This window comes from Dipodomys merriami, unplaced genomic scaffold, assembly GCF_024711535.1.
Source record: "Dipodomys merriami isolate MVZ:Mamm:240054 unplaced genomic scaffold, mDipMer1.0.p SCAF_103, whole genome shotgun sequence".
In the NCBI taxonomy this organism is placed as follows: domain Eukaryota; kingdom Metazoa; phylum Chordata; class Mammalia; order Rodentia; family Heteromyidae; genus Dipodomys; species Dipodomys merriami.
In genome coordinates, this window is record NW_027202305.1 from 1,543,988 (window position 1) to 1,567,190 (window position 23,203).

At 47.0% G+C, this 23,203-nt stretch overlaps 1 protein-coding gene across 4 annotated transcripts in view; it reads left to right on the plus strand.

Annotated features, from left to right (window-relative positions):
• Window positions 1-23,203, plus strand: part of LOC138809815 (contactin-5) — a 463,911-nt gene that overhangs the window by 293,312 nt on the left and 147,396 nt on the right. For all 4 annotated transcript variants that reach the window (XM_069996830.1, XM_069996838.1, XM_069996810.1 and 1 more), the window contains exon 7: window positions 8,805-8,900. In XM_069996830.1, the coding sequence (XP_069852931.1) occupies window positions 8,805-8,900 (96 nt within the window). The remainder of the gene's footprint in view (window positions 1-8,804; window positions 8,901-23,203) is intronic.

Below are 23,203 nucleotides of genomic sequence, written 5' to 3' on the forward strand. Positions count from 1 at the left end.
CAGGGAGAGCCCAGACTGTCTGCAGCCTCTGTCACTGCGAGCACCACCACCGCCGTGACTGTGTGACCAACTCCAACACATAAAACAAACCCACAGCCTGCCATGCGGAAGCGTGAAACATCTATTTGGGAGGAAATTTCATACCTCCTGACCCAAGGAACACAAAGTTTGCTAGACAGGCTTCAGTGAGGTATGGCAGCACAGAGCGCGCCTCAGGGGGCAGCTCAGGTGTGAACAGGGAGAGCCCAGGGCGACACTGCTAACGTGTCTGTGCCACATTCTCAACACGCTTTACACACACACACATATATACACACATACATACACATACACACATACACATATACACACATACATGCGCACGCACACATATACATACACACACTTTCATACACACACACATGCGCACACATACACACATACACACATGTGTACGCAAACACACATACATATACACACATATACACACACACATACACACACACATATACACAAACACATACACATACATATGCATACATGCACACATGCGCATACACATACACATACATATACACATATACACATGCATACACACATGTGCGCACACATGCACACATACACATGCACATGCGCACACATACGCACACATATGCACACATACACATACATATACACACATGCACATACGCACACATATACACACACACACATACACACATACACATACACACACATACACACGCATGCGCACACATACACATACACACATGCACACACATACATATACGCACATACGCACACATACACATACATATACACACATACACACATATGCACATACACACATACACACAGACACATATACACATACACACACACACGTCTGCCTCTGGCCACCCTGGCACACTTCCTCACGGCCCAACCTCGGGACAACCACACTCGACTTCGTATTTTCTCTGGGTGACTTCTGTTTCTGCTGTCTTCCAAGATGGATGAGGCTGGTTCCGGGTGTTGCCAGTTCTTCGCCCTGACTGTTCCTCTCCTTTATCCCACATAGGAGCTGGTTTCTGAGTAGCAGTGCCTGTCACTAAAACACAACGACTATTTCACAACTAAGGAGTATAACACAGGGTCCGCTCGGCCGTGTGGCAGCCCCTGCCGGGCACGTGCGGCCCTGACTTCAAACCTGGGATGGAGAACATTCTGTGCATGTATTGACTTGGTTTTTATTTAGTTCATGGATTTTATTGAATCTGGACTGAAATTTTGATTACTAGGAGACTCTGTAGCTGAAGTAGAATAGCAGAAGTATCTGTTTTCTCCTATTTTGTTTTATTATAACTTCCATATGCTTCTCTTATTGCTGATGAGCAATAGGAAGGTCATCGGTTTCCATTACAGTAAGGAATTAAAAACACTCAAACCAGCTGGGATGTGCCCTTCTTGGGTTCTCAAGGCCCCGTCTCCTCAGCTCAGCCCTGTTGCCTTGAGCAAGCCTCTCTGGTCACTCACGTTGTTTGTCCTAAGTGTGCTGCACACATTCGTAATAACCCACACAGACGGTGTGACCGAGAGGCTGTGAGCGTGGGTCTGTCCTTCTCAAGTGTGAGCCAGGCCTTGGGTGGACACTCGGCGCACACCCAGCATTCCATAAGCATGATTATCAAAAACAAAGCAAAATGCCGTGTATTTAGCACGTGATTTCTGGGCTCAAAAAAATGAACGCAAAGTTTAAATACAAAGTGTGCTTCCTCCCTCCCTCCCCTCCTCCCCTCCTCCCGTCTCTCCCCTCCCTCCCCCTTCTCCCCCCCTCCCAGCTGCTGTAACACCCCGGGGTGCCGCAGCCCTGGGGGAGCAGGGCGGGCTGAGCTCTGTCCCTGTGCAGAGATGTCCAGCACGGTGCGCTGTCTCTGTCCCAGGCGCCCGGCATCCCTAGAATTTCTGCTGGCATCCAGGCTGTTCAGGGACCCCGCTGGACCCCAGGGCGTGGTGGGGTGCGTTCCTGGTGCCACCCTGCGGTGGTACCTCAGCTTCTGGCTGCCAGCTAGGCCCTGACACTGGGACTGGGGGAGCATCTGGTCCTGACCCCTGGCCTCCTCCCCCAGCGCTCCTCCACACAGAGCTCTGCTCCGCAGCAGCCCCAGGGCCCAACTCTCCCCTCAGGCTGGAGGCGGGGTGTGCGCAGGGAGGGGACTAGAGAAGCAGCAGGAAACTTGCACACGCAGCGTACTTCACAGTACATGGGAGACATTCTCACGTCTGGCTGGGTTATTCCTGAGCCATGGATAACCCCTCAGAGACTACCTTAGAAGGACAGCAGCACCTTTATAAAACTTCCCACATATGCTCTCTCAATGTGGCCAAGCCTTTCAGTAACCCTGAAGAGAGAAGAGAGTTCACACAGGATCAGCGGCGGGCCCCAGCCCTCCCGGGCCCCAGCAGGGAGCAGAGGAACATCAGGGCGCCTCAGTGAGCCATGTCCACTCCTCTGCACCGTGGGCCGGGGCTGACCAGACTTCCTTTCTCCACTAGGCCTCAGTTTCTTGGAGCCGTTAAGTGATTTTTCTCTGTCAGAGTGTGTTAACTATGTAAATTGCTCTGAACTCCTAGGGTAAAAAAATAGAACTGTAGGAGTGGTAATTAGATGCCTTGGTATTATAGATGTTTTTAAGTGGAGTTGAAAGGTTCATGGAATGAAATCCTTTCCATATTTTCATTAATATGGATTTTTAATACCCATTGGAAGTTAACCTGAAAAGTACGTTCCTTCTTTTAGAATACAAAGAGGAACTTTATTCTCAACTCTGAAGTTCTTTCTAACAGAAATTTCTCAAGTTTTGTAAAACTTAAAAGAAGAAGCAGTGGTTTAAAAACCTGCCGCCGGGTACCTCGTCTCTCATGCGGGGCCTGCGGCAGTGGGCAGAGCCAGCCGTCCAGCAGAGCCAGCCGTCCAGCGAGAGCCGCCCGTCCAGCGAGAGCCAGCCGTCCAGCAGAGCCAGCCGTCCAGCAGAGCCGCCCGTTCAGCAGAGCCGCCCGTCCAGCGAGAGCCGCCCGTCCAGCAGAGCCGCCCGTCCAGCAGAGCCGCCCGTCCAGCGAGAGCCGCCCGTCCAGCGAGAGCCGCCCGTCCAGCGAGAGCCAGCCGTCCAGCAGAGCCGCCCGTCCAGTGAGAGCCGCCCGTCCAGCAGAGCCGGCCATTCAGCGTGTTCCACGTTTCATTGCTGATCTGAGGTCTGCTGGGTCAGTGGCCATGTGCTCTGCTCACCCTTCGGCCTTTGGAATTTACCAGAACCACAGGACAGGCTCCTCTGCTGCAAACTACAGAAACAAATTAATTCTGTATTTCATCTCTGATGCTCCATGAAGAACGAGTTGATTTTTATGTATGTCTTTCTAACAATTCTTAGGTGTTAAAGCAGTCCCTGCACACAGCAGAGATGTCAGGTGCACACCTGCAACTTCGTATTAGTGCAGAGGGTCTCAACTCCGTGTCCAGCTGGCCTCGGCCGCCTGCTCTCCTTCCCGGCCCGCTGAGGAGCTGGTGCCACAGGCATGGCGCACTGCTCATGACTGCTCTGATTGTCTTTCTAGCACTGTGTCCTTCATTTAAAAACTATTTCTAGGTATAACTGAGTTTGTTCACTATACTTAGGTTTGTTTGTAGCCGTGTCAAGTAGTATCAGCATATTTTTCCATGTAGCGTTCATCTTTACATGAGCTAAGAGAAATTATGTAGATACGTACACTCTACGGATGTGTAAACTATAGAGATGTGTGCATTGTACGTAAGTGATGTCCGTGCGTCCGTGCATTACACAGAGGGGCGGGCAATCCAAGGCCTTCCTCACGATCACGGGCCCCGTGCGCTGGCGGCTGGGTAGAGGGAAGCCGTCCTCTGTGAGCCTGCGCCTCGGCTTTCAGAGCAGTTTTACTTCAGACTTTTGCTCCTTAAGAATGAAAAGTAAACAAAACCCAGATTGATTGCACTGTGTGAGATCTTCCCTGAGCATGATGTGCGTCCCCGGTGGCAGGCCAGATCCCCTCTCCTGCAGTGTTCTTCCTTGTTCTCTTTTAAATGGTTTTGTAGCCCGATCTGCCCTCCAAGCCAAGGTTCTGCTTCTGCCTCCGGATGCTGAGGCTATATGAATGCACTGCCACAAGCAGCCTTTGCTGGTATTAAATTAGGCATCACTCCCAGATGAAGAGGAAAGATAAAGAGTTGTGAGCTGTGACATCCCCCATGCACCCGTAGCATGTTGTTTATTAATATCTCAAATACTGAGGCCATTGAAAGTGGTTTAAATCAGAAAATACCAACTCAAAACACCCACTGCTGGAATGGCGGCTGTCCCTCCCAAAGTAATTTAAAAGTTTAAGTCACAAAGGCAGTGAAATGTTTCCACAATACTTCTCAGAGAATCTTTCTCTGAATATCATTCAGGCTCCTTTTGTGTGACTACCAGAGCGATTGCACAATAATAAACCAGCAGGTCTGGCTCTGAATTAAAGTAAATATGCTCCAAAAGTTTCTCAGAGTTGATGAAATCCTTTCTTCATGCCAGAAACGGATCTAAAGAGAATGATATTTGAGCTGCCTGTTGGCTCAGTTTTACAAACATGCAAACTTGAGTGTTTATATACCCATCTTAGGTAATACTGCACATAACTTTAAATCTCCACAGGTTAAATTGTTTGCTTCCCTGACAGATGGTGAGTTGTTTGCAATCATTTTTCACTGGACACTTCCAGTGGACATTACTGTCTACTACTAGGGATTGCCATCTTTGTTTAGGTATGGAAATGCTTTTGAGACTGACAGATTACACATACACCACAGCCTGTGTGTGTACGTGTGTGTACGTGTGGGAGCGTGTGTGCACTCGCAAGCAAGCATGGGCTTGATATATGAAGAGAGAACAAGTGTCACTTTGGGAAGCAAAACTATAAAGTATGTCAGGAGCGTGCCATGCCTCATTAGATGCCATCACTCGGGGAGAGTGAGGCCAGCGATGAAGGTATTAATTGAGGTAAGGAAGCAGGCCAGCTTTAATTAAACGCAGCGGCAGTTATTTAGCAGCAGCTGCGCTTCATCGGGCGCTGTGGCAGCTTGTGCAGCCGCCGCGTGGCCCTGCCGGTGGCGCGGGGTCCAAGGAGACCTACTCCGCGCCTGGTGGGCAGCAGCTGCCGGCCGCGGCGGGCTGCGTCCACACTGTGGGCCCTGGAGAGCGGAGCACGTGGGGGAGCCGATGCTCTGAGCTCCAGCAGAGGAATTACAATGACTACCCACGACAACACTCCTGCTCCAAACCTGTAAAATCACAGCCAGAAAGGGGAATGTCTAGTGCTCTGCTGAGCCATGTGTGTGCGTTTATGATTCCTCACATGGGGCAGCTCCTGAGGAGGGGCTGTGATTCCACATTGCTGATGCTTGTTTAAAATTCGTAGAAATCCATTATTGTGAATGTCAGCATGGTTAATTTCCACCAATCGTGTGTATAGGTCAAAGGGGACTGAGCGCTACCTAAAACAAATACGCGGTTCATCCGGTAGCTATACTGGCCACAGCGGGGCACACAGCAGGACACAGGAGGACACACAGCGGGACACAGTGGGACACAGCGGGGCACACAGCGGGATACACAGAGGGGCACACGGGGACACAGCGGGACACAGCGGATGGTAGTGGTGAGAGTCTAGCAGTGCTATGGGGACCTTGGCAAGCATGGGAAAAGACGAGGAGCCCTCGGGGCCAGAGCGCGCAGGCGGGGCCGGCCTCGAGCACTGGGCAGGTGTCCTGCCTGCTGGCCACTCAGCAGGTGCGCTGTCAGGAACAGACGTTTCATCTAGTTTGCAAATGGAGGAAAGATCTTCCCACCAGTAGTTTTAAGAGAAGGAACGACACAGAAGATGCGTCGGGACAATACTGGTCCACGGTGAAAGGCGCAACAGTAATCAGCCGAGGTTGTATTCAGCCTCCCTGTTAAACCGGCATGTGCGTCAGAGCGAAGACCAGGCGTGGGCCTCTGACCCTTGATCGCTAATGTTCTCCTTCAGCCTACTCCGCGCCTCTGTGTCACTCGGTTTACAGGGATTTCAGGAGAAGTTTGTTCCAGTTTATAAGTCGCACCAGGCGCTGGGAGTCCTCACACTGTTACCTGGGTTCTTGACAAATCACAAACAGAAAATATGAACATACCATTTTTGCCTTCTATAAATGTCAATAAAGCGCACACCTGTGGAAGTTTTTTATTTTCTTAATATAAAAATATATAGCATGCTAAATTAATATAAACACCCAAAATACATGAATCTCTACAGAAGTTTCCTAGTTCTCTAATGAGTGTCTCAAAAAAGGATCGCTTATGTTCTCCTGTATATTAACATTGTTAGCAACATGCATGGTGTTGGCAATATGGCATTTAACATGATTATATTTTTCTAACCAGTAGGAATGCACACTAATCTATCAGGAATATTTTGATGATGTCACTACTTTATAACCGAGGTGCAACATATACAAAATACTGGCTAGTTAACAAAAGAAAGTCAGCTTTCTGTTCACACCCAGATGTAAATGCTCTCTCTTTCTGTGTCCTCCCCATTGACGGAGCCCAGCTCACTCCAACCATTTCATGCAAATAATTCTGGCTTTCATCAACCAGAATTTTGTTGGTGGCAAAGGCCCCTTTTGCATTTTCTCTAGTGAGTTTCACTTTTTCCTGGGAAGTAGTTAAATAAGAAACACATTCTCCTTGCATTTTTCTTCGTACTGAAGATCGAACCCAGGTCCTTGCACGTGCTAGGCAGGGGCTCTACCACCAGAACCATGCCCCAGGTCTATTTTTCTCAAAAGAATGCTGTTTTATTATTTCTCTGTATGACTTTATGAAAGACAAAAGGTCTACTTGTAATTGAAAAGCATTTTTTGTGTGTTTTTGCTGCTGGAGTTCCTAGGCAATGACACAGAGACAATTCCACAACAGTGTCTTAATTGTGCTTGTGTGCGTAGCCGATACAAAATAAAGCAATTGCAGCCGCGTGTGATCTTCCAGGGCATTGTGAGCTCAAAACACAGTTCAGGTCACAGTTACTCTGTAAAGGTCTTTCTGTGTGTGTCTAGTTCCTAAGCAATGAGAATATTATACACCAGTACCAAGTACGGTCCTGGAATTCATTAGTCCGATGAGGATAAAGCAGACAATCAATCCAGTGAGGACAGCAGACGCTCCAGCGGTCGCACCCACGGCCTCGTTCCACACACAAGCGTCCTTGTTGCAACTGGAGTAAGGCAAAGACGGATAAGCTAGGACTCAGGCAGGCTGCGTGCTCCTGTCTCTCACAATCAACGGATCTGGGTAGTGGATAAATTCATGAGTCACCTATTTGTTGGCTTCAGGCACAAAACTGTGCATACTTATGAAGTTCCCAAAGAGGCACGCAGAACGTTTGGTAACAGAGATCAAAGTAGTAGTGCCAGTAGGCTATCTACCATTGAAAATCAATGAGCTTGATTTTTACCATGAAATTGAGTGCCTAGTCAGCATCTCACCCCAGGCAGCAGGCTGTGGGGGCATCACCCTGGCTTTGTGACTCTGTAACAGTCGACTTGTTTGCCAGGAAACACAGAGCTATATATAAAATCCCAAGTCGTTTCTCAAGCGATAAACCCCGCTGTGTTTTGGGCTTCGCATCTTCCCTGCCGCTTCTCCATCGCTGTGGCCACTGGAGAGGAGATCTGAGCAGGAGCTCAGCAAGTCAGCCCGCTGCCCCCTGCAGAAGAAGTTCACGTCGGAGATTCCCCGGAGGTCACTGGAGACTCGCCAGCTTCCCCTCTACATCCCTCTAGTAGATGATCTTGATTAGCTTCCTCATCAAATTAGAGCTCTAACTTGTATTGCTGTAAACACACTCTTTGTAGGATGAAACAATGAAAAGCTGTAAACATCCCTCACAATGAAGCACCGTGGCAGGCGTGACCCGCTGGTCACCATGGAAACGTGACTTTATAGGCACAGAATTCCAAGACAATGTTTATTAAAAAAAAACAAAAACAAAAAAAAAAACATCTTTTCAAGAAGCAATACTAAGATCTGTGCCACCAACCAGCTCAAGGAAAGGGCGTGGTACTATGTTTGGCCTAGATTATTAATCAAGGTCATATTGATAATCGAGATCAAATAAAATCACACACTACCCCCTCCAGACCACCTCCTTCATGGACAGCGTTTTCCAGTCGGACTCTAGAGCTGAGCCCTTCTGCCCGGATGTTTTCTGTCACCATGTCTAGTCCCAGACTAGACACGGTGGGTGTAGGAAGGCTGGATTAAAGTGAGGTAGTATGCCTTCCCACCCACTCTTTTAGGAAAAGAACATTCTGTGCCCTCTCTGTGCGCTGTGGAGTGTGCGCATCTCTCCAGGTCAGGAAACCGCCGCTCCACACGCCGTCAGCCTGGTCTGACGAGCCAGCAGGCGCCCAGGAGGCAGTGGGCGGCCTCTGCTCGTCATCTGGCCGAGAACGCGGGCTTTCCTGAGAGGAAGGTCGGTTAATAATAATGTGTGAAGACGCTGTACGGGTTTCTTCCTAGACCAGCAAATGGTATGCACGGTGACTAGAACTGAGGAATGCGGTGTTTCTGTGATTCCTGTAGATTCACTCAAATTGTGGTATTTGAAGTTGGATGATGCAGATTTATAAAGCATTCCTCTCACTGTGAAACAAAGCAAAAAGAAAAGCGTGGCCAGGGTGATGTTGAAACAGTAGTAGATGTGTTAGTGATTCTCCAAGCCCCTCTGCCTTGCACTGAAATGCTGTATTCTGTTGACAGATCTGGGAAATTTCAGTGGCCGGACGCGAAGCGCGGTCTCCGTGAGGGACGGCCAGGGGGTGGTGCTGCTGTGCTCTCCCCCCCGACACTCGCCAGGTACGGTGGTCCCCTTCCCTGCCGGGGCTGTGCGCGTGCTCGTGGGCGGTGGCGGGCCGGGCAGGTGTGGATGGAGGGTGCATGCTGGCCTGGCCGGAGGAGTCAGCGTGGGGAGAGGCGGGCGCTGAGGCTGTGGAGCCCGCCTGCCTCGGCGCCCAGACCCGGCTCCCTGGAAGACGGTTCCGTGGCCACAGCCGACGGCTGTGCTCACGCCGGTGCAGCCTGTGCACGAGGAAAGTGATCCACGGAGCCAAGGCGTTTGAAGTGTCAGATCTGAGTGAAACACACCAGTGCGCATCTTGTCTCGGAAGAGAAGCTGCGTGCTCGCTGCCTGCTCAGAAATACTTACGTATCGGCTCTGCCTTCCCTTTGGGGCGCTGCTTGAAGGCTTGCTTATGAAAGTCAGGGAAATAGGTAAGTATGTTATAGGTTTAGAGAAACAGAACAGTAAGCTGTACTCGGTATTTTATACCCTTTTGGAAACTCAAAGCTAATTATATTCATTTTGCTTTAGTTCTACAATTTAAGACATATTCTTCTTTTTACCTTAATGTATGTAAGTGCTTCTATAATACAATTTAAGAGATGCCAACGTTAATTATAATAGAAGAGGGGAGGGAGAGAGAAGAAGAGGAAAAGAGTAGTACATAGACTGTGTCAGAAAAAAGAGACTTTATTTAACCACTGCGCTGGAAAGAGAAATTAGCGTCCAGATAGCCAGTCTAATTTCCCTTATTTAATGTGACAGCCATATTTGTTTCAGTGAACTCACCTGTTTTAAACGTACAGTTCAGTGGATTCTATTAAACATACACAGTTGTTCCACCATCACTAAAACTCTCTGGTCAACTCCTCCCCCCTCTGTCTCCAGGCAGATATCTGTCTACGTATCTATAGGTTCACTTTTGTCTAGACTTTCCATTTGAATGCAGCAATATGATGTGGGGGGTCTGTCTATGTCTTTGGCTTCTGTGAATGTCTTTGGCTTCTTTTACTTAACACGACTCACTGATTTGCAGATCTTTACGTTGATGGATGCTACTCTGTTGTGCAGATGCTCCGAATTCTGTTATCCATCCCTCAATCGCGGCCATTGGATCATTGTCAGTTCTCGCACTGACAGGGTCCCACATTCCTGGTTTGCCTTGTAGACATGTTGCTGTCCGCTCGCTGCTCCGCTCGCTGCTCCGCTCACTGGGATTTCTCATGGTTGTGTCAGGCTCCGCCAGAGCTAAGCTCAGTGCCTGGTGATAGACCCTCACGTCACCAGCCACGCTCTGCCCACTTGCATTACTGGAAACTCCACTTCTTGCTGTTGATCGTATAGGACCTTCTGCACCGCTCACTGCAAGCGCCCGCACCTGTATCAGCGATTTGTTGGTTCTTACGCAACACCTTCTGTAGCAGTGCCTTCTTCTGTGAGGAAGTCTGCCTGACTTGCATCCGCCCTCCCCCTTGCTAGCTTGTGGGTTGGCGGTTCAAGTCCTCTCCTGCAGGGTCTCAGAAGCTAGGCGAGTCCCTACCTCCTCCTCCTGCCGCTCGGCCGGCCCGGCCTGGGTGCGGGCCCCACCCGGCATGCCCCTCCTCATCCCCCACATCTTTGAATCTGGCCTTCCTTTATCATTTCAGCTTCTCAACTCCTTTCTTGATCCTCTGCTTGGTATTTCTTCCCTAGGAGCCCTCAGCCCTGCGGGGTAAATTTACTCAACTGTTGAGTCTCTGTCAGCTTTGATTAGCAGGTAATGTCCATTAGGAAGGAAATTCGGTTTTGTCCACTTGTGGCACAGGTAACTAGTACAGGACTTGGCACAGAGTAGGAGCTCACAAAGTATTTATTGACTAAATCTATGCAAAATACTCAGAAATAAAACAATGAAGAATGATTAAGACATTGGGAGACTAACCCTAAACAGACTGGAAGAAATAGCTCGACGTGTGTGAAGACTCAGGGTCTATGTTGAAGGCCCAGAATGATGCAGACTCTGGCCTCAGGATGACCTGAGGACTGTGTTTGTGTATGTGGAAAGCTCTTGGCTTGCCGGGCTAGAGAAGGAACATGTTCTCTCTCCCTACCTCAAAACACATGTCACAGGCTCCTGGGAGCTGGGGAAGTAGCTCTTCTGCTTGCTTAAGCATGGACGAACAGCTGGTCAAGCATTTTCCTGAGATTGGGGAAGTGGTTTGAGCTTGCTCTAAAATAGTTTAGATAATAATATACCGAGACATTGTCTCATAGGTTAAGTAAAAATGTATCTGTTGAAAGTCTTTGTGTGAATGTCTCCTGACTAAATCTTGGCAAAGATCATGCTTGCTTGTCTTCCAATACCCACTAGCAATAAAGCACAGTATGCAGTGGCAATTGCTGTTTGCACGCTGCATCCCCTGTGTCCTGGTGATTTCGTGACCCTTACCCAGGGACCCCAACACACTAGATGTTGACAGACGTGGAGGAAGAGAATCTTCATAATTTATTTCGGAGTGAATTTTCTGTGTGCAGCGGAAAAAGAAAATGTGAGTAGCATCATTAACATAGAAGAATCGGTGTGACAGTTTATATTTTCACCCAAACGGCCCCTGAAACCTGAAGTGTTCACATTTATTAATGGAGAGTACAGTCATATTGAAAAGTGGCGATGTAACTCTGGCCTTGCCTCCAAGCGCTTACAATGAAGCGCCCAGGGGCCACATGAGGGAAGAAGATGGCCCAGCGCTGAGGCTTGCTTCAGGTGGTTTTTACAAGCCGTGGTTTCTTTTTCTGGGTGGAATAGAACTGAATGTTGTGAGCTCAGAAAGTCAGCGGACGCTGCCAGCCCCGCAGCTCAGTCCCGTCCACACAGGCGCAGCACACGCCACACGCACGCACACGCGCACACACGCACGCCTCTCAACGCCGCGCCGCCCCTCTTAGTCTTGCTTTGCCTTCCTTTCAAGTCATATTTATCAGAACTTTATGTGAAGTAAAGTGTCAGAAGTAAAACTGAGCTTTTTACGCTCCGTAGTGGGTCACCTGTTTTTCTATGGTGTGAAACTTGCCTTGTTGCAATTTATCTTCCCGTAGTTAGTGCCGACACCCGACACCACACGGGTCTCCCTCACGCGGCGCAGATAACCCAAGAACGCGCGATTCCCACCGCTGAGCTTTAGAGCGCCTCGACAGTCCTCGCCAGCCTTCGGCTATTAGTTTATTGCAACCCACACCTGTGCAGGTATTGGGTCATTTCATACCACATCCAAGTATCATTCTTTCAAAGCATAGCAATGCTGCCGTTCTGTGGTAGCTGTGAGGAAATTGAACAGCTTTTACATGAAAGAAGATTGAAAGTATTCGGAAGCAGCCCAGTGGTTTAATTTCTTAGTGCCTGAAGTAGATATATGGAGTATACAATTAGCATTGAATTCTCTCTTTTTTTTTTTTTTTTTTTTTTTGGGTCCGGTCGTGGGGCCTGAACTCTGGGCCTGGGCGCTGTCCCTCAGCTCTTCAGCTCAAGGCGAGCGCTCTACCACTTGAGCCACAGCGCCACTTCCGGCTTTTTTCTTTTTGCTTATGTGGTGCTGGGAAACTGAACCTAGGGCCTCATGCATGCAAGGCAAGTGCTCTACCACTGAGCCACCTTCCCTGCCCTAGCATTGAATTCTTGAATTTCTTTTTTCAATGCTCACAAGATGAGGTCAATGTGACTGGCAATATCTCTCCGGCCGGTGAGTGGTTACGTACCTACCAGGAAGCCAGTTAATACTCCAAGATTATTAAACAGATCCTTACAAAATGATTTTTAGTTACCAAGACCCCTCTAGCACTTTAAAGGTTTTGCAATATAAGACTACATGGTAAAGACAACTCTACAAAAAATGTAGAAATATTCCTCATTACAACTATGACTAAGTAAGAAATTATCTTCTGGTCTAGAAGTTACAGACCCTGATACTTTTTAAACAGAATAGTACTTACTTGCTTCAGTGAAATGTGAGTGAACTATCCACAAGAACACTCAGAAGCTGACACCAAGGGAGAATTAAAGTTGGTGAGCAGAGAACAAGCCCAGGGCAGCTGGTAAAGGTCTGACCCGGCACAGGCCAGGCCCTGGAATCCATCTCCAGCCCTGAAAAATAAGCACAAGCTGCATCCTCAAAACTCCTACTAACTACTCAGCAGAAAATTCGCCAGAACTGGAGGCACGGGTCAAATGGTAGAGCACCGGCTGTGAGCAGAAAAAGCCAAGTGAGAGGACCAGGCCCTGAGTGGCCCAGAACTGCACGACACTGGCAGGAATAAATGTCTCCGTGGCTCCGAATGACAGATCTACAACTACGACAAAAATCACGACGCTTTTCTATTCTCATGTTATACAGCATAGTAAGTGAGCACGCCCCTCCAGGCGGCGTGCTTCATTTTGTAACAAAAATCAAAAGCATTTGCCCCTAAAATGCCTGAGCGCAGCAGTGCATCCAGGCCCTCCCTTTCTATCTCGTGTCTCAGCCCAGCTCTTGTCTCCATCCTGCAGAGGCTCTTGATCAGTCTGTGCCAGAAACTTTGCTCTGAAGTTTGCTCGCAGGTTTCTTCACTGGTTTCCGAGCATGCCTTCGTACTGCACGGATGGTTTCATGTTGCCTCATACCAGTGTTTCACAAGTCAGCAAACCGCGTGAGAGTGGCAAGATGCAAGCAGACTCTAGGAAGTATATTTGGGTCAGAACTACTTTTGAAATGATCCATTAATTTGTCATTCTCATGTAATTAGGATTTTACTTTCTTTTTTTTTTTTTTTTTTGGTCGGTCGTGGGGCTTGAACTCTGGGCCTGGGCGCTGTCCCTCAGCTCTTCAGCTCAAGGCGAGCGCTCTACCACTTGAGCTACAGCGCCACTTCCGGTTTTCTGGTGGTTTATTGGAGATAGGAGTCTCACGGTCTTTCCTGCCCGGGCTGGCTTTGAACCGCGATCCTCAGATCTCAGCCTCCTGAGTAGCTAGGATTACAGGCGTGAGCCACCAGCGCCCGGCTTTAGGATTTTACTTTCTAAAAATAATACCCTGTAACTGGGAGACCCGAGTCCCATTTTTTCTGGGGTAGAGAGTTGAGCTGTTTTAACACTTTCCTTCTGAACAGTATTCTAGCAAACAGTGCAGTCAGAATTCCTACCAAGCACACTCTGCATGGTGAGCGCTTCATCTCCCACACACCCTCCTCCTCAGGTCAGAGTCAACAACAGAGAACAGCAGCAATAACAAAGCCATTCCCTCGGTACCTCCCACCACATTAACCAGTTTTAGAAAATGTAAGTAGTTCATCCTAACCTGACTTTCTCCACTCCATTCTGACTGGCTGTTCGATCACATTGGCCAAACCAAAATAGAGCCCCGTGTTACTATGACGCTAGATGGGGGTAGGAGACCCAGGTGGCGGGAGGAAGTAACTGGAGTGGAGTGGCTCCCTGCCCTGCCTCAGGCTCCCCACCCGCCCCCCCCAGGCTGTGAGCATTTCACACAAGCAGACCGGAAAGCCTGAGGCATCCCCGCCAACCCGGAAGTCACATAGACCAGAGTCTCTCCATCCGGAAATCAGCGCAGTGAAAGGCATGGGAAGGAGAGTCACTGTGACATTCTAAGCCTTTCCCTTCTGCTGCACCTAAATATTCTAACGCAAACTCCGGGTATTTGCTTTGTGATCGGATTTTGTCAGATACAGATTGAAAACACATTTAGCTTTTCTTTCCAGTGACAGCTAAAGAATGTATTACAGCAAGGTAGCACAATGCAAAGAGAATAAAGACATCTATTTAAAAACTGACCCATGAAGGCTTTAAGAGAATGTCAAAAATGCACCGTTTGATGACAGCCTAGTTCTGGTAAACAACTATTTAAATCTCTCATTGCAGACGCTTCTGCAGACAGCACAGTTTGAGATGAAACAGTCTTTTTCTGGGTAAATTGAGGGTATAAAACACTAGTTTTTACTCATGCTGGAAAATATAACTAACAAAAAGATCTCCTTCTGATATGTCTCTTTTATTTCTTCTAATTTCTTCCATATTCTCCTGCTATCTTATCTAGCTTCTAAATAATTGCTAAAAATAGATCCTACATTTTTTAATTGGTAAACATAATAAACATTTTTTGTAGTTTTCTTTTGGTGCCAGTGCTAGACTGAACTTAGGGTCTCTGTCTTGGCTTTTGGCAGTTGCTCAAGACTGGCGCTCTGCCACTTGAGCCACACCTGCGCTTCTGGCTTTTTGTTGGCTCTTTGGAGACAAGAGTCTCACAGCTCTGTCTCCCTGGTCTGGCTCCAAACCAGATTTGATGAGCTTGTACAGGCAACGTTTGTTCACACAGCAGTGATCACATGGTAGAAACGCTAGGAGGCGGGGACTGCGACCTCCGTCTCCTCTCAATCTTGTTAGCACCAATTGACAGGGAAGCCTCTTCCCGTGTGTGTCCTGACCCCACGAGCCCCCCCCCCCGCCCCTGCGCCACACGCCACATGCCACACGCCATGTCTGATGTGTTACTCCGTGCGAGTGCCCAAGTCAGGCTTCTGCAGGCTGCCAGCAGTCTTCCGTGTACTGACACTCAGTGAGTGCAGCTTTTTAAACCAAATGAGACCCATGCAACACAACGTTTTCTACATTTAACCAAGATAATATTATCACTCTCCATTATTTACAGTCAAGAAATCAAGTGTGGTGCTCTACTTCTTTAATCACCTGTGCTATAAACGTTACCATAGAGAAACGGACACACATATAAAGAGTTATCTACAATGAGGAATCTTAATTAAGGCACCTGAGTGAAAAATTAACACGAGTCAATAGTTTTTTACATTACCTGTAACTGTAGTGAAGCATAGTTAACACAATGAGGATGAACACATTTTAGTGTGTAACTCGCTGAACTTCAGAAAGCAAAGTCATGTAACCACTCACAGTCAGGATGGGGAACATTTCTGTCACCTCCCAAGGTCCTCTCACACCCCAGCCTGAGGGCATGGGACTTCTCCCTGTGCCCTGAACGGGGTCTTCTCCCAAAGTTCCCTTGGAAGAAATCACACAGCATTTCTTGTCTCCGCCTGGCTTCCTTTCTTTAAGATTCATCCATGTCATATATGTGTATGTGTGTGCACACATACACACACATGTATATAGGTATGTATGCATGTAGGTCAATGTATATGTATGTCAGTGTATATATATAATGCATATATACATGTACATTACATATATATATATATATATATATATATATATATACATTGACCTACATGCATACATACCTATTCCTGATTCTCTACAGTGTAACTTGTTTTTGGCCTTTTATCATGAAGCTTTTAAAAAATGTGTTGTTGCTGCTTTTTGTCTTACCATCAGTCTATGTGAAAGTGTGTGCTTAACTTTAAGGAGAATAACTATTATTTGCTTCATTTTGGAGTGACATGGGCATTGTCTTTTCCACAACTATGAGAACTTTATGACACACATTTCATTCCTTTCATAATTAAGATTCATTCAATTTCTATTTTAAGAACACAGGTGGAGGCATAGCAGAACCAAAGCCATTGCAATGACAGTAAAAATCCAGAGGTTATTTTTCCTTTCTTTTTTGTATCTTATTAGAAAAGTATTTTTCTTGACTCAGAGAATTTACTAATGTCTACATTGCAATTCAAGATTGCAATCAAGTATCTATAATAATGAGGCATGCATTTAGATTTTAATAAAAATCGACAATTATAATGACTTTCATCTATGTTATAGGGTCATGTACACATGACCTAAAAAATCAGAATATAATTTTTATATTTACTCCACATAAACACACTCTCAATTACCCTTACTACTCTCCCTCATCATCTTTTAAAAATGTGAAATAGTTTTACATGTGCAGTAACTCAAAGATAACCTATGAAAAATTAAAAAATAATGCAGATGTATCTTGATAGTAAAAGGTTATTGATCCTAAAAATATAAATGTTTATAGTGAGAAGGGAAGAAATAAATCTCCAATCTATTCTCATATCTACATATGTGAGTGTTTATATCCATAGTTATATATTTATGCTTTGTAAGATACATGGAAGTAACTCAGTGCTCACAGCTTCCTTTACCCGTGTTCTATTACTTTTGGCCGGAAGTCTTACTAGATGCTGCCCTTTTCTCAACAAGTACGCCACAGCAAATCCCTCCCCGCCAGAGCTAGTTCCTCAGTTCTCCCAAGGTGTGGTACTGAGCTCCTGAGCCCCAGGAGCAGACACTAAGTCCGTGCATCCCACACAGGCCAGCCACGTTAAGGTTTAGATTTGTTTTGCACTGAGCAGTGGAATATTACCATGGAAAGCCCTAGTGTCGGAGTCATGCATCCGTGTCAGAAAGGAAGTGGAGATATTTTAGTCTCCAATTGATAATGTCTGCCTAGTATTTCAGAGAGGGGCGCAATGTACTTCAGCTCTACTCTGTTAGACTTTTGTTACCTTTTAAAGAGTTCTGTATTCCTGGTAGTGAAATTTTCTTGTGAAAGAATAGTAAAGTTGTTACAGAACCAGCGCCGGTGGCTCACGCCTCTAATCCTAGCTACTCGGGAGGCTGAGATCTGAGATCAAAGCCAGCCCGGGCAGGAAAGTTCATGAGACTCTGATCTCCAATGAACCACTAGAAAACTGGGAGTGGCGCTGTGGCTCAAGCGGTAGAGCGCTCGCCTAGAGCAGAAGAACTGGGGGACAGAGCCCAAGCCCCGAGTTCAAGGCCCACGACTGACAAAAAAGAAAATTGTTACACATTGTCAAAATGTCCTTCACACATAAGCAGTGTGGACACCGTAAGTCAGTGTGTGGGTTTGGGCACCAGCCCGGAGCCTCTTTCTCAGGGCCGCACTCGAGTGAGTCTTACACTTGGGGGGGGGGGGTGTCTGTGGACCCTTCTGGGCTCCAGGCCCTCCCTCACCTCCTTTACTTCCTTCTTCTCACGGGGCTAGGGACCTCGTCCTTCTACCACCTAGCTCAGAAGGATTCTTTGCAAAGTAGGACTAATGTCACAGCTCTGGTCCACGCTGAGCAGCAGTCATGATTTTACTTCCTGCGCAAGTCAGTTGCAGTCGTTAAAAAGAAACAGAAAACCTGCCACAGCGTGAGCGTGATCAGCAGCGGGGTGCAGGGGACGCTCAGCCCGCGGGCTCGCGTCCACACCTCCCAAGGGCGGGCTCACACCTCCCAAGGGCGGGCTCAGGGCCGGCCAGGTGTTCGGTTTGCAGTAGCGTAGAATCAGAATGGAGGCAGGCCCTGCCCTGCCCAGCGCGTGCTCCGCATGGCCTTGCCTCCTCCTGGCTTTCTTCCTGAGATTCAGGCCTGAGCACCACCAATCGCTCCTTTCTCCTGAATGGGGGCCATCGTGTTTCCATTATCTTGAATTAATTTAGATAGGATTCATTTTTATAAATTTATACGTCTTTATGGTAGTACATATTTCACTTTAAAATAGGGAAAATGGTTAACCTCAAAATGATTGAATAATATTTATGTGGGATCAAACAACTAGAGAGCTCTCATAACTAAACCTCTTTTTAAAAAAGTATATACATTGTAAACTTTTCTATGAAGAAGAAAGAAACTAACCATCTGCTAGGCTGCAGATTGTATCTTGCAACGTGCAATCTGTTATGTATTTCCAATTATTCTGATAATTAATAGATTATGTCATGAAAAATGATCAGAATATTAAGCTGTATTTTGACACACTGAATACGGTTAGGGCCTTAGCGCTAGTTGAGTTCAGTGAACTCTACTGACTATGCACTGCACGGCACACTCCCTGCCCTCAAAGGCAGGATGAAACCTGCGGCCGACGCAGCAGTTTCCATCCGCAGTTAGTGTAAAGTGAAGCACTAGGGGCCTGCAAGCTGTGTGGTTGGTGGCGAGAGTCTGCTCTCTGGCCACCGAGGTCTGCAGCTCTGACCCTAAAACCCTGGTGAAGGCTGGAGATGCCACGTCGCTTTGCTCTTCTCTTCCTTCATTTCCCAGTTTTGCTTCTGGGAAGTAGAAAATCATTCGTGTACTGAGTGTATTTCTGTGTGAGAGTGGTATGTCCACTGTGCAAAGTCATTCTCTATGAGCTGCGACAGGGCCAGGGTAGTGGGACGGAGCCCTGGCATCTCTCCAGAGTGAGGCTGCCGACCCAGCAGGCCGACGTGCCCACTCCAAGCGTGCTGAGAGAGGGCTGGCCTGACCCGGAGACCGTTACACTATGACAACGCTCCATCGCAATGGAAAACGACCGTTACACTATGACAACGCTCCCATCGCAATGGAAAACGACCATTACACTATGACAACGCTCCATCGCAATGGAAAACGACCGTTACACTATGACAACGCTCCATCGCAATGGAAAACCATGTGTTTTGTTGTCTCCTAGAGTCTCTCAGTGCGGTTGGGGAGTACTGAGTAAACCAATGAGTTACAATTTTGTCACTAGACTATTAGAAAAGAAAGGTTTGCAAAAAGCGTGGAGGCCTGTGGTGTGGTGGAGCCATGATTAACACTCGAGGGCTCCCCCAACGGCAGCTCCCAGTGTTCGCAGAGTCGCAGGTCCTCCGTGGGCGGAGTGTCTGTGGAGTCACTTCTGCGTGCGCGTCCCTCCCTGCAGGGCGGTGGTGTGCGAGGCTGGTGCCGGTGCACTGGGGTGAGCCACGCAGCTGCCTTCTCCCCCGTGGCGTTCACCATGCAGAGACCCACCAGAGAAACTCCATGCCCGCGTTCCCGCCCAGACCACGCCCACCCCTTCAGGGCAGTTCCTTTCCAATAATCAGCACGCAGAACTGCAAACTTGCCGAATGAGGCAAAAGCACCAAAGTCTGGAAAAGCTTTCCCACAGGAAAGGAACCATGCAGTTTTTGTTTGTTGAAAGGAACATTGCGTTATTGTTTGTTTTTAAGACAACTACAAATCAATAGATTTGAAATAGATGAATGGACAGTGCCTGTGGGGTCTTGTGATTCTCATTTGGAAGGCTTTGGTTTTGTTTATTTTCTCTTCCGCGTCCACGGTCTGAGAAGGCAGCTTGTACAGAGGCTGATGCTTACGCAGAGTCTGGCTCCTGCCTTGCGGCTGACGTGGATGGGGGCGGCGGTGCCCAGCGTGAATGCTGTTGGTGGTTTCACCCTCCACAGTCTATGTTTTTGCTTCATGGCTTGGAGCAAGGAAACCATATGGATATATTACTGAACTTGGAAGCAGAATACTCCCTTTATGACTGTATTGTTAAGTAACAGGCTATGTTTCATTGGCTTTTTAATAGGGGTAGTTGCTAGATTGATTTTGCTTAGAAGGTAAACAGCAGAAAAATCTCTCTCTGTTATAGTCACTTATAGGTGTACACAAATATTTACACATGCACACCAGTGAGCTATCAATCTAGAGAACCAACGCCATTTCTGAGATTATGTTAATATCTTCCCACGAAACTACTGACCTTTCACACAGGAAGAGCAGGCCTGAGGTCAGATGGCTCTAGAGGCCGGGCCGCATTGGGTGGGGAGCCTTGTCATATTGCTGGTCGTTTCCCAACCTGTGCTCCCGAGTTGAGCCCCGAGACTCTGCTCCTGGCGAGAACTCCTACAGAAGCAGGAGCTTAGTGCTCTCCAGGTCCCACTGCTAGGATATGGCTTGGGTTGTGAACACCAGGCCCTCTTTTCCCCACCACAAATAATGGATAAGTACTTGCTTGCTTAAAAATAAATGGATCTCTGAGCTTTCTCCGCCCCCTCACTGATCTTTCTCAAATTCCCATGCTAGCAATTGGTGTGAATTCACAGTATTCCGTATTTGCACTCTGAACAGTGAGCTGCCAAGGGCAGTGGTTAAGTGAAGTCTGCTTAACAGGCATGTCTGTTCTTAAAATTTGCAGAAATCCCTTAGACCAACCATTTCCTGTTGCATAAAAGGATAACATTGCAGTTCTTGTAGTCTGTAGTTTTCCAACAATGTGCCTGAGTCGGTCCCTGAAATTATCATCCAACAAATGAGGAAGAGCTGCTCAGGAAGGCAAGCGCATCACTGATGCACATGACGCATGGGAGCAATTGATCTGCAGCAAAGAGGTCTGGCCACACTCCAGGTCCTAGAAGTAACCCCGCTGTATCTGGGAGTTAAAGTGTGGAAGATTACAGCAGTATAGGAACTGGCCGGGGACAGCCAGATGAGAACAATGAAGTGTGGAAACTGGTGGCTTCCAAAAACACAAAGGAACGGAGGAGGATGAAAAATACAATGGAGAAGAAAGTCAACAGTAATGACTACACTGAAGCCTGTTGTTCCCACTGTACAGGAATTCTGCTCATCTCTGAGAGAACACGAATAGTGGGGTCAAACTAATGACCCATTCAGTTACTTGGTTTGTGTGTTGCTTCTTGGTGAGTCCCGGGGCTTGAACTCGGGGCCTGGGCACTGCACCTGGGATGTTCTGCTCAAGGCAAGCACTTGAGCCACAACTCTGTTTATGGCCATCTGGTGATTGATTGGAGATAAGAATCTCACAGATCTCCATATTCCAGCCAGCTTCAACCTGTGATCCTCAGATCTCAGTCTCCTGATTAGTTACTTTTAATACACCACTTTCTCTCAAGACACATTTCCCTTCCTTTGTGTTCTCTAATTATTCATAAGCCCTGCTTATTCAAAACCAGACAGAATCATAATATCTGCTTCACAAATACATGTTAATTTGATAAAAATTAACTATATGGAGGCTGTTAAAATTATGAGTATTAACATTTTAAACCATTTGACTTGATTTAAAAAAAAACCTTAAAAGACAAAAAATAAGTTTTTATGCTGTTCATATGATTAGCACAATTTGTACCATATTTTCTAATTTTTCAAAGAACTGAGCTAAAAAACATCTAGCCAAAAGTTTCACATTATGTGAATTTGAGTAGAAATTTGAAGATTTATTATGGTGATTATATATCAGCAGTGATAAATATATGTTTCCTGATTAGGATTTTTTATCTGAAGAAAGTGAGCCATGGGGACATACTCTCAGAGCAAAAAATAAACCATTGCAGAGTGTTTTGATAAATAGACAATATCCATATTCCTAGGTAGCATGTGGCAATGTGACAAATAAATTATTTTTAATAAAATCATTAAAGATTTTCATGAAAGATTAATGAGCATTAGTTAGGCTATAAAAGCATGAAAAGCATGTACAAAAAACAACTTGTAGTGCAGGAGGAAGTTGAGAGGCAATCTTGTTAGCATAATTGATCTCCTCCCTCACCTCCTGCACTGCGCCATGCGTGGAAGCAGCCCCACAGGCTCTGTGTCCACATGCAGCATCCAAAGTGAGGCAGAGCGCAACTCCAGAAGGTTCCGCTGCTCACCTAGCAGGGCAGGGACTACACTATAAAACTCATATTTGTTTCTGTTAATATTTGTTCTGCAACAAATATGAATATTTCATACCATAAAATTTACATAGCACGAAATGGAAAGGACTAAAGATGCCTTTTTTAAAATCTCATCAGTAAAAACGTTGAGTGTGTTGAATATTTTACCAGGTGTATATTCTTCCACTTTCATACATAGGGCAAAATTAAAATTTAGTTTTCTATGTTGTATATAAATGACAAATATCTTTTGGATACAAGGTCACGTTTTATTACATATGGGAAAATGAGAAAGATTTGTCTTTCTAACCCTTGTTCCCATTTTCCTATTACCCAAGGTTAGTCCTTCCTGCTCAGCAAACAGTGGCATTCCGTGGATGATTCTAGAGAACACAGGCTGGCTGGCTTCTTTGGTAATCTTCGGTACTGTTGATCACTGAGCGCACGTTTCCTGGCGTACGGGGCAGGGGCGGGCCAGTCTGTGCGCGTGCTCCAGTCTGCCCAGGCCCACACTGTGTGCTGTTTGGCAGGCAACATCGCCACGTCCCAAATAGCATGTCCTGCCTTGGTAGTTTAGTTTCAGGGTGACTTAGGGGTTCGTAGGAAATCATTAGCAACCTGCTTTCAGCCTCAAGCTTCATTTGCAAAGTTATACTCTATATTTCAATAGCTAAATCCAATAAATATTAGAAATAACAGTTAATCACTCCTTTCTCAGGCAAAGATCTATGCCTGGCCACCCTTCCTTTCCTGTATCTACCCCTCTATGCACGCAGAGAAGTTTCCTCATCTGTGAAAATAAGAACGAGTGAATACAGAGAGCCAGGGACACAGAAAGAGCTGAGGGCTTCCTTGTGCCCCACTTCCCCCACCCAGAGCTCCTCACCCGCTCCGCACCCACCCAGCAGTCTGTTGACTGTGGCCTCCTCTCCAGCCCC